Raw genomic sequence first — 12,500 nt, 5'->3', positions numbered from 1 at the left:
TGTCTATCAATTGATCCCTATTCATTCGGTCAAAGTCTCACCCTTGAGAGGTGCACCATGTTGATAGGAATCGGCAAAGACCCTCTTGTACACATCCTCGAGGGCAGCATTCATGGCAATCATCACTAGTTTCTCCCGAGGGCATGGTATGGCTTTGTTCTTGGTGTTGTTTAATAGATTTCGAGTGCCGCTTTTCCCCGTCCGAGAATCTCCATCTGCTCTAAGTGGGCGAGCTAGAATCCTTATGTCAGGTTGGTTGTTCAAAAGACTTTTTTTCTTTACCCTTTGCATCTTCATCTTTTCGAAAGCCCAGACCCATTCTTCTGGATCTTCATTAGTCCTATTTCAGGTGCAAAGCCTATTCAATAAAGACCTCTTTCTCTCTTTCTCTCTTTCTTTTCTTTCTCCCCCATTTCTCATTTTGTTGATTGAAAGAGGATAAGCGCTATCCATTGAGTAAAGGAGTTATTCGGGCGGTTGGTGGCCCCCTCGAGAGTTGCGGGTCCTTGCCGCTGCGTGAGTGGTAGCTCACGCTCAAAACTCCTCCGACACGAGTCCTGGTCGTTGCGGTGCGGTCTGTTTCCCGGCTTCGCTTGCGCGATTTGCACTTCTGATTGGTTCCATCCATCCCCGACCCTAATGAATCGAGTATGAAGGGGTCAGTCAGTCAAGCGGTTCGGGTTCTCGGTCGGTTCCCGTTCGCCTGCCCCCCCGTAGTCCATTAGCGGGTAGGGTGGTAAACTTAGAGGGCGCCCGCCTCCTCTTCAGACGTGTCCTCGACAACCTGGCGGCTCTTCGGTCTCCGCTTTTTGGGGCGGGAGTGATTGGTCGCTGGGGTTTCCTTTTCCTCAACCAATTCGGTTGTGTCAGCCCTGAGATTGGTCTAACATTTTGTTATGAGCTGGCTAGACAAAGACGGATTGAAGATAAGATAGATTTGAGTTCAAGTGGCACAGGACCTTCACCTTCGATCGACCATAAGGCGTATTCTACCCTTACCGAATTCATTCTATTGAAGCGTAAAAAGCTCCTTCTCATGTTGCATTTCTTTGGTTTGGAAGTTCCAGAATGTTGTCTGTGGATTTCTAACAAAGGAAAGCCCCCTTATGTTATGCCATTTGATTAATTAAAGTTCCGTGCTGCTCGCCACTCCCCGAGGCCAAGGACGGGGTCGAACCGTCATTCCAGGATTTGCAGTCCGATACATTTCCATTATGTTACCTAGCCAAACCCGCCACCTCATGTGCCAAAGTCAAACGGTTGTTCCTCCTTCCCTGCTCCCTCTTTTTCTACATATGTGGTGGCGGGTTACCAGAGAAGAGGGGACAACTTCTTTCTCCCTTGCCTTGCTCAATTTTCCTTTTCTGATTGAAAGTAGCAAGCCACTCCACTACTGGTACAGAGGCCAGGTAGAAGGTTGTTTCCTCTATATGTTCAAGCAAAGAACAGATCTTTTGTCTTGTAAGCAACCATGCCTATATAATCGAATTTTGCTTACCAAAGTGGTCTTACTAAAAGTAAATAAGCAACCTGTTCCGTTCCATAGGGCCAGCTGCTTTCTTTATCTCGCTTGCCGTTAGTCCGTCTAGCGCCTTTCGGTTGGGGTCCGCCCCGGGGGTTAGACCGCTTGGGTTTTTTTTTATAGTCTCGAAGGCAGTCAACGTGTCAGCCATTCTTCTCCCATTAGACTTGTAAATCTTTGTGTGCTCTTTTTCCTTCTCTCTTCCTGTTCTCTCCCTCTACTTTATTTGACAGGGGCGGAGAATACCACTCTATCAATAACAAGAATAAAGTAGCAATTCAGTTTCAAATGGTTTGAGCTTGGAAGCACCCTACTATCTATCGATAGGCGAGAACAGACTGCTATTGGCTGCTTCGCCTATCTATTCTATTATGGCCGGCTTGGAGACATCAGAGGAAGACCGTCATCTCTATCCGGGTACAATCATAGCCCCATTCATTCGTTGAACCTTGGGGATAACCATTAGCATTGAGATCAATCACCACACCACCTCTATCATACATACGACATTACATGACGCGAGAGCGCATGGTCAACACACACCTAAAGCGCCTACGTTCCGCTTGCAGCCAATACAACCACAACCTAACTTGCACGAGATTCAACAACCAAAACTACTGGTAGTCCCGAGGGGACGGCATACTCCTTGTATAGTTTTAGCAGTACTGAACAAGCGAGTCATCGGTCCAAAAGACCGCCTTTGAAAAAAAAAAAGGAACTCGCTTAACTCGCTAGGCCTTCGGAACAAAGGTGATTCTGTTCATGCTTCAGATGATCTGGCTAATTATATATATTATATCTAATTATCTACTCTTCTTCTATTAGAAAGGCGAACCTATAGGCCTGTTTTAGCGCGTTTCCACAAAGGTAACCGGTTAGGTTGACTTTGGAAACGCTACTAAGGACCGGTTGGAGAATGAAAAACGTCCGCTAACGCCCACAGGATAAGATCTTTTTTAGATCAGCAACGAATGTCTTGTATCTATGAAGAAAGATTTCTCCCCGGGTTCAGACCCTGAATGCCATACCTTGCTGAAGGCGATTCACGAGAGAACCGCGCATAGTTCCGTTTGACCGAGATGTGAATGCCCGCGATCTGCTCGGTATAGTGATGGATTTCATGGCCGACGTCTAACCGGCACGAATACGCCGACATGAAACGAGTTCCCCGCGGAGCATTTTTTCTTTCGTCCTCGGACGTTTTGTTCGATTCCGGAACTTGCGTTCTCATGCCCGGAACCCTCGCGATTGATTGGGAGAAAGAGCGAGAGCGAGAAAGATGGATTGTTATCCATCGGAAATCGATAGGAATTCCCCCTTCTAATAGATGTTCTGTCTTTCATTATTAACATCCAATCCCATGCTAATAAGAAAAACGAGCGATTGCTAGTCAGCTTTCATTTTATGAAAAAAATGGTAGGGGCTGAGGCTCTGAAGGCTTTCTAACTTGCTTCAATTAGGGAATAGCGCAGATGGATCAATTACGCGGTTCCGCAGCGTCCTCCAACTTGCTGTCCGCTCCCCTTCACTTTCTTTGCTGGACGGGAAGATGCGAATAGCGAAGGCCTTCCCACCACGCGAAGTCAAACCTCGCCGGAGAGAGAGAGGCGAATTGAAAACCGGCCTCAAATCCCTTCGCAATCGCAGGTGAAAGCGGGAAAAAGACGACGAAACCCTTTTTTCTTTCTTTGTCAGCCGACTTGAAAGGTGCTCTCAGTGTACCGCCATACGCACCCAGACATTAGACCAATTGTGGCTGGCCTAACAGTTTCCAGAATGCCGTTGTCATGATGTTGATCCGGCTTCTGCGACTACGGCATCCGCGTAGCTCCGAATACGCGCATTGGAGCTCTTCGCTCGATGTCCCGGGTCGCTCTGTGTTGTAAACCGTCGTCGGGCGGTGGCTTATTTCTAACACCCCCCCCTCTAACAAGAAAGCAAGTAAACTACCTTGTACGTACGCCGCCCACGCGAAGAAGTTCTCCAAAAAGTCAAGCCACCATTATTCAGTGATGAAGCTCTAACGAACGAATCTTATGTGTTTTTCCCAGAGAGAAATCTCTTTCCACTAGAACAAGTCCGCTGCGAGCCGAGCGAACTATCCACCAAGTTGAACTATTGACTATCTTTACTAAGCCAACCGCCCCCTCTCCTATACCCGGCTGCTTCTCGCTCACCAAAGCGTACTTCGTTTAGGAGGTTCACGCAAGTATAGTGCGGCTTATGGTTCTAGTAGCACAAAATATATAAACCATACTATGCTAGTTCCCTCTAGAAGACCCAGTCTGACTATAGTTAGTAGTAGTATAGATTAGTTAGATTCGTAGAACAGAAGAGGAGCCCTTACTTGATATTATATTAGTAAAGCGTTAGCACACCTATAGAGAAAGGCTCTCTTCTGGATAGCTGCGAAGCCTTCGATGTTGGTATGGAGACTTTGTTTGCTTCCCGTTCGCTGAACAACCCCCCTGTTGCAACACTTAACTATGTGCTTCAAAGGGCGAACTCCACCTATTTTTGAGCTATTGAATTAGGCGATCCGAAAAAAAAGATCTTTCTCACCCCCCTCTATCAGAAAGGGAGGCTTGGCTCTGAAATGGTGGTAAGGCAAGCTGTATGTATCTAGGTAGAAGTAGACCTCGAGCTCCGGGGCTTTAAGGGATATGGCAGGTTTGGAACCCTAACCCAGACCAGGAAGGGAACTATATCCTTAATCCGGGTCAGACTATCACACACGAGACTCGCCTGGGCCGAGACCAACTCACTTCTCTCTCCTTAACGTCTGGTACCATTGCCCCGCCACTCTGCCTGTCTTCTTGTGGCCGGGCCGGGTCATTCTTCACTCCTGTTACAAGGGAGACCTCTCTTCGCATACCGACCCTCCAGTTAGTTCCACTTCTGGGGATAAGCTGAGAACTCGGGGCATAAGGGCCTGCGGTGATTATTAACATGCTTTTCCAGCCCATATCTTCCCACCTCTGGTCACATGAGCTTTCGAGAGCCCGGTCCGGATCTAAACGATTTTTTATCTATGTCTCATGTCTTTCAGCGCAGCGGGATCCAGAGAAAGACAGACCCACCTACCAGTTCTAAGCGGCAAGATCAATCAAACAAAATAGGCTCAAGAGAAGAGCCGGTTTTATTCTTCTTATCTCATCGTATACATCGTAATATAACCCTTTTTTTTTTAATCTGAAAGTACCCTTTCTATTCTTTCTTAGGTAGGCCCACATGTTTTAGGTTATCCGGAAGGAATGGAATGACTAATGTGATTTGAAACCCCTTGGAGAGCTAGGACACTGATTCAAACCACAGTATGGCCAAAGATTTCCTTTAAGCATGTTTTCAGGGAAGCCAATGCAGTGGCTGATGCACTAGCAAATATGGGGCATGGAGTTAGACAGATTAAAAAGCAAACTCTGGACTTTATAGCTTTTCTAAACAGTGGTAATCTTTTGTCAATGCCTGCTGATGGAGTTCCTTTTACTTGGTCAAATAGACAGGAAAGGACTTGATCTTTGAGAGATTAGATAGAACTGTTGTAAATGATTCCTGGTTGTTGCAGTTTCCTGAAGCTAGCCTAGAAAATTTCCCTATTTTAGATTCAGATCATGGTCCAATTGTTTTAACAATGAGGAAAGAGTGTCGTGTTCAAGCAAAGTATTATGCGGATGGGACTTTCCTTACTGCTAAGCTTGGTTGTTCTTCACTCCTTCGGAGCCTGTGCGGCCCCTTCTTTTTTGACAAAAGTTAATTCCCGGATAGGAAAGAAAACAAATACTCTTGATTTAAAGGATGGCACAAAGTAGAAGAAGTGAGGCACTGAAAGTGAGCTTCTACCTTAACGGTTCTTCCTGTCGTGTCGGTTTAGAAGGATTGGTCGGAGCAGCCTTTCTTTATATGTATGTTACTTAGCCTATGTTGATCCATATCCATCTTTCCTGCTGCTGCTTTGTCCTTGAGTAGTGAGGCACGGAGCGAGGCGCCGAAGTCGAATACTAGTTCAGATTAATCAAGGGCTGAGACTGAATACCACTTTTCAGATTAATCAAATAAGGCCGAGGTTCTGAAAGAAAGCGTATCAACGACAATAGCATGAAATACATAACCCTATATATGTCATTATTATGTATAGTAGGCCAAGACAAGAATAAAACGTAGTAAAGGAGTCCTAATTCCCTTATCCTTTTCCGGCACGAATTCTCTATCTCTTTCTTCGCAGTGAAACAAGAAAACCCCTCTTCTGCCTGCCTTGCAGTGAATGAATGAGCCCCAGGCCTCTTATACCACTTTTGGACAGCAAACAAGTAACAACACTTTAACGGAAGAAATAGAGGTTTTTCTCGAGAAGGTTCTGAAAGAACGACTGCCCGGGTAAAATAGACTTCTTTTCTTTGATAATGGCACTAATTACAGGTAAATTAAGAGCTTGAGCATGAGCTTAGATAATATATGTCTTGTTCTCTGCACATGTGCACTGCGCATTACTTGCAAGGCTGGCCGTAGGCCAAAGCCCCTTTAGCATAATCTAGGGACATAATGGTAACTTCCACTGCTCAGAAGTCACCTGCGAATTATGGTCCCACACCGTCAAAGGGGTCCATTTTTCGCGATTGAACGACGAACGTCACGACACACTTGGAAAGTGTTGTGGCGGGACCCACGCATGAGAAACTTGGATAAGAGATAGATAGCGGCCCAAAGGAACGGCCCACGGAGCCCTGTGAGGCCCAACTGACAAATAAATTATTGGACTTAGAGCTCGACCAGAGGCACTGAACGCAGTGAAGTGGGCAGCGAAGAAGTGAGGAAGTGGGGAAAGGTACTTGCCAAGATTCGTAGTAAGAGGAGAGCCACAAATAATAGAAAGACTTGAAGCCAGGTCTTCATCAACATTTGGGGAGCAAAAGAGCCTAGATTTGTCATAACTAACCTCCTGACAGGCAAAAAGAATCAAGACAATCCCTCATAGCATCGGCTTGATCCATAGAAGCTCCAGAAAAGAGGATTAAGTCATCTGCACAGATGAGACACACAGGGGCCATCTTTAGATAGCTTAACAGGCTTCCATCCCCATACAAAGAACAAAAAGGTAAGATTCTGAAAGTAAAGCTTTAGAAACCCTAAATTTTTTCGGAATCTCTTGAGCCACAACTATATTATCAGCGATATGGCGCCCAGGCACAAAGCTCGCCTGTGTAGGAGACACCAATTTAGTCAGCAGGGGTCTCAATCTTCTCATAATCATTTTAGACACAATCTTGTACAAGGTTCTGAAAGAACGGATTGGTCTAGGTTCTTTCATAGAAATGGGGCTTTGAACTTTAGGTATCAATGTAAGTATCATTGATTCCAGCTGGAAAGGGGGCAGTAAGGAAGCAGCAATTATTCACCATATCACAAATATCCTCATGACATGAGTCCCACATCTGTTGAAAGAGCTCGGCAGGCATCCCATCAGGCCCCGGCGCCCTTTAGACTGCCAATGGAAAAGAGACTTCACTTAGAGGGGTGACATCCGCATTTAATCCTTCAAGCTCCTCAGCATCCACTCTAGGAAAGAGATTAAAAATTGGTATGAAAACTCCCACAGTCCACTTCTTACTAAAAAGACCTTTCAAATAAGAAAGAGCAGTAGCCCGCGAATCACTTTTATCAGTCTTCCAATTTCCCTCATCATCATTAAGGCCCTCTACTTCGTAGCCTTCTTTGAGCCAGGTATTCCCGGATTTCTGGAGCCAACGTTCTTGCAGAACCTCTTGGGCAATAACCTCATTATATTCCTTAGTCAGTTCATGCTCCAAATTGACAAGGAAGGGAACACATCTCCTACATAAAATCTTTTTCAATACCCTCCTCCTCTTTTTCCTTCTAATTCCCAAACACATCAACATTCCGCTTCTGAGCAGCAGTAGCAAATTCAGAAACTTTTTGAGAGATAGGAACCTAGTGGACCAAGTTTCTTTGGTGTGGTTCAACCACATGGCCTCAAACCTAAAAGGTTTGTTTAAGGGGGAAGCGGATCACTCTTCAAAAAAGAATTTCCACTCGTCAATCATGTTATTTCTTTCTTTCAGAACCTTCGATTGTCTATTTGATTGTAAGTGACATCTGCCCCTTTTAATTCAGGATGTCGGACAAAAAGAAAAGATGTCGGACTTAAGGAAGGGCAGAAAACCTACTCTATAAAGTCTAAGGTACCGTAACAGACAGCCAAAACTAGAGACAAGGAAGAACAGCTTCCCTTCTGCCCGCATTCACTCACTATAAGAGCAGGGGCTCATCAAGCGCCTTCTTCAACTATATATAACTTGACTTACTATCTATAATACGTTTTTTCAGAGTCGAGCACACTTCGTGACCTCCTAAAAGCAGTTACTTCATACCGATCATGCTACCAGTGGCGTTGTCACAACCATCGATCAACTACTTGATGCTCCGGTAGTATCGTATGATGTCCGCATTACCGACAAAGACCCGCTTCTTGCGAAGTTTGGTATCATGTGGAAGATCTATGATATGGTTGGTGATCATCGAAGGTAAGCTCCGCCGCATTCTCATTCTAAAGTAAGGCCAAGGACTCTTTATTCCCCCATTGAATCGAGATTGGCAATGAGATCAAAAGAAAGAAAAAGGCAATCGTTTGATCGAGGGGGAATCGATGCAGAGTTAGCACTACCTTGCTTCTGCTCTTGCTAGCTAGGGTCTATCAATTCCTTTTTCATAAGGGCGGAATGCAAGAAGGGATTACTTGCTAACGCCTTACGGCTCCTACGTATTTTTGTCCTAGTCTGGGCATCCATATGTGTCAAACTTGGCTACCATGCGTTTGGTTGATCTGGTCTTTCCTGTTTATTTCCCCTCACAGCGCATTCCTTGTCCCCTTCTTACACTATTTCTTCTATTCCTTCAATCTTCTTTTAGCCGGTGCACCGCCACCTTCATTGGGTTTGACCATATTACCACCGTATTATTCACCACCGCCGTCGGATTCCTTCACGTTGTTCAGTGATGAAAATAAAAATGGGTGCCACATTATGTGAAGTGAAGCTTTGTGGGCAATGACAGCAGCAATGACAGCACATGGGCAATTTGGTGTAGGAAGGGATGGAACTTGTAGCCTTGTTCTAGTATAAGTGCATTTGGGGATGGTATGTTTAGTGTTGTGTAATCTAAGTAATGTGGATATGGAAGGAAGACTAATCTAAGTTTAGGGGATAAATGGGGTTTAGGGAGGGTTCTAGCCTTCTAGGGTACTTTAAGTAGTTAATCTTCTATGTTTAACTTTGTTTAGTACGTTGTATTTTTTTGCTCTTTTAATATTGATTAAAAGAGTTATTAGCTTTGTAATGTTTGGTCTATCGTTTATCGGCTCTTCTTTCTGATGTGTAAAGTAGATTTTGCAATGTATCTTATTATTAGATGGTGACTAAGCATTTTCAGCTGTTTAGGCATGAGTGCTGTTTAAGATGGGTTCAAAGCTCAGATCAAAAACAAAAATGTGGGTTCAAAGCCATGTGTCCTAAAAATGAAGAAGTCTTTTGTTCGGACTAAGTCACTCGTCCGACCACTCCCAAGGCGAATAGTTCCCTAGGGGCTCTACCGCGATATGATATATCTCATTGAGAAAGCGCTATCAAAGCCGCTGTCCCAATAGCTTCCACCGAGGGGCCGAGCGCGAGCTTCGTCCAGAGCTTGACCAGGGGATGGTTGAGTGCGCAAGAAAGAAACTAAAGCAAGAACCCGCGGCTCCCCTTTTTGAATACCCCCCCGGAGTGAATTCTTTTCCGCGGGATTTTGGGATTCCTTTCTTTTGCTTGTATCCTATGGAGATGGATTGATATGGAGGGTTTCCACTTCTTACCTATTCACTTCTACTTGAACCGTTCAACGAGCGTTGTAACGATCCAAAGGAGGATCCCCTGGCTCAGCACTACTTAACTTGTGAGGTGTCACATACCCTGCAGACAACAACTGCAGCAGTCACCAGTCTGGTCCCCTACCTCACAAAGTAGCTTGATGGCCGAACCACTCCCAAGGCGAATAGTTCCCTAGGGGCCGACCCGACACCGACCGGCTGAGACTTCCGCGCAGTAGGAGCGGACTGAGTCGGTATTCGTCTACGAGAGGCGCACTCGTATGCCTTTCGGGGCTTCCCCCTTGTCAATATTCCCGGGTAAGAAAGCAGAACCTCACCTCTTTCAGTTGCTGAACACAAACCTACTTTAGATCCACTAGAACATGTGGATCACTAGACTACAAACAAAGAAGTTGGTAGCAACAGAACTGCCTCTAAACCAGTAGAGACAGTCACCTATAATAATCAGTCTACCTACGCTATATTGTAGAGAGACGTTCGACTCCACGTGTCCGCTAAACAGTTCCGAAGTAGTAAGACGAGTGAATGAAGGTGCTGTAAGCGGTAGTGAATACTCGTTCCATGGAGACAAAACCCTCCGGCGGAAACGTTCCCCCACTATAGACTGAACTCGCTGTGAACCTTTTCGATTTTTAGTAGCGGCTCGTGGAGTAGCCCTCTTTCTTTACAAAAAAGTGGATACATGCCCCTTTACTTGATATTATATTAGTCAAGCCTAAAGGCTGACACCGGCTTAATATAATAAGGTTTAGAAAGACCGCAAAGATGTGTGCTTGCTGCTGTATGCTTCCTGATTAACGTCCGATGTTGCACTGCTGTATGCTGAATCAAGCGGTCCCGGAAATAAGTGCGTACTGAGTGTAGTGCAATTTACTGGGTTCCTTAGCGGGCTCTCGCCCTATATACCTCGTAGCCCGAAGACTAGTCGCTGGTACTGGCTAAGGTTCGCATCTATGGTCAATCAATAGGTCCGTTTTGACCTTCTTTTCCGTCCTAAAGTTCCGGGCCAGATATTTTAAAACCTGGGCTTTTAACGGATATCTGAAAACCTTTTCTTTTGATAAATCAGAACAGATACGGAAGCCTTGAGTCTAAAAACCTCATCAACTCCCTCTTCTAGTAATGCTGCTTAAACTCGCTCTCTAGGATCTATGTTTACCCAATAGTTGAGGAATTATCGACCAACCGGGGAAGGGATAGAAGACTAAGCATTTAATCCCCTTGATCGACTGCTCCATTCATCGCCTACCACGGACACCTCGACTCCCCCCCATCATAAGTAGGGCCTTTCCGGGTTTACCATGAAAGAAAGATTTTTTAATGCCTCTGGGGGCGCCCCATCTTACTAATAATAATGAAGGGCTTTGAACCCGCCCTTCCCCTGCCTCTGCAGAACCTATAGGGAAGTCCAGAACAAGCTATCCAAGAATCAATCTTTTGAGAGACGACTGATCTTTTAGAACTATTAAAGCAGGTATCCAAGAAGGTTCCTTCATCCCTTCCTTTTAGTCTTTTGCTTGCCTCTGGAAACCCCAAATGCAAGAGAGGGGCGGGCATGAGCCTTCTTCATTCACTGATCAACCGGGCCTTTAAATCCTTGGTTTTCAACCTCAGATGGATAATGTTTTTGAACTGCTGCCAAATCAAGATCACAGATCCCACTAAATCTTTTACACCAATGTATCGTACTCTCTCGACCAGGTCATCATAAAAAAATACTGAAAAATCTTTCCGAAATGAGAGAAGGAGGGAAGGCGCGCTACAACTAACATAACAGCCAGCTGAAAAACGCTAGCTAGCTAGGCTAGCTAGCAATGGCTTTCTCTGAAAGGGGCTCGCTTCTTCAAGCTCCGCACAACCTATACAAGGTGCTGCTCGCTTTCTCTCAGCCACTAGTGGCTTATGTAGTGGTCGGCATTCCTACGCGCTCCTCCTTGCCCCCATCCAAGGGTCACCTTTGGATGTTGTCGTGACGCTTTGGTTACGAAGGTTGCCGGGGTCTGGGTTTATGGATGGATTCAGTCAGCGAAAGTCCCCCAAACTCAATCAATATCAACAACATGTCGTGACCGGTTAGGCTTGGTTGATTTTGTCAGAAAAGAAAGTAGGTTTCGGGGGTTCGTTGATTAGTATACCTCCGGTGCTGGTAAGGTCGGGACCGTGGTCGTCCGTCTCCGGTTTGCCGGCCGATAAGATTTCTGAGATTGACCAGCCAGCTGGGTTGGTTTGGCTATTCCTTTCTATTGAAAAGGAGTCAGCTGTCTGCGCGAGTCACCTTCTTCTAGGCTCCGCTGGACGACACGGCATTCTCGTTTAAATATAGGCCGGCCGTACTTGTGATGGTTCCCAAGGATCCAATATGACCACTTAGGTCTACGTTGCCACGATATTGTTTTATGGAAGCGGGCGGGCAGAAGTTCGGCCCGGTTTTTTTTGGTGTCGTAGGGAAGGGATTGGCCTTTCTAACGTATATTCAGTCGTACCGGCATGGCCCCACTGATTTGTTTTCGATCGGAGCATCAAGCAACGCAACCCGGTTCTACTTGACTAAGCCCCGTGCTCGTCCAAGGAGGGAGTTTGCTTTACCCAACTCCCTTTTTGATAACAAGGCAGAAACCCCCGACCCGACATTCATTAGTTTCAAATGAAGAATGAAGAGTACCCTGCCCCAGAAAGCACCTACTCCTATCAAAAAAAAAGCGTGACTTTACTAAACAAGCAAGAAAAGCCTTTTCTATGTTATTAGTAAAGCGCTAACGAGCAAGAGATGCGCTAACACGCAACGGCTTTCGCGCAGCTCAATCCCTTGCTTTGTTCTATAGTTAGGGGCCTTTTCAATAAGGCTCGCGTAGGGGCGCTCGCGTTTTTTGGCTTCCCTAAAAAAAATTTGAAGTTGGTAAAGACCCACCCCTTGTTTCAGTCAGAATGAGTCCCCGGGACCCCGGGACATTGGCTTCCGCCAACAGTGGACTATTAAGGATCGCATCCCGCGCATATTCTACATTATAGCCTGCAACTGATTCAGCTTCCGCTTCTGGGAGATCAAACGGAGCTCGATTAGTTTCTGCTAGACGAGAAATGAAGAACATAACCAATACA

General features: G+C 45.7%; 1 protein-coding gene and 1 non-coding gene across 2 annotated transcripts in view.

The window, feature by feature from the left end:
- Positions 1–1,156: 1,156 nt before the first annotated feature.
- On the bottom strand, positions 1,157–1,227 carry trnC-GCA. The gene has a single exon. It is a non-coding gene; the product is annotated as a tRNA-Cys (tRNA).
- An 11,164-nt stretch (positions 1,228–12,391) lies between these two features.
- On the bottom strand, positions 12,392–12,500 carry nad1 (NADH dehydrogenase subunit 1; one part of a trans-spliced gene, as the record gives it; the window's edge cuts it). Coding sequence (YP_010438237.1) covers positions 12,392–12,500 — 109 coding nt within the window.

The sequence above is a fragment of the mitochondrial genome of Pyrus communis (genome assembly GCF_041283825.1).
Source record: "Pyrus communis mitochondrion, complete genome".
Classification (NCBI taxonomy): domain Eukaryota; kingdom Viridiplantae; phylum Streptophyta; class Magnoliopsida; order Rosales; family Rosaceae; genus Pyrus; species Pyrus communis.
The sequence above is the reverse complement of the archived record's forward strand: the minus strand, read 5'-3'. Positions and strand labels throughout refer to the sequence as shown.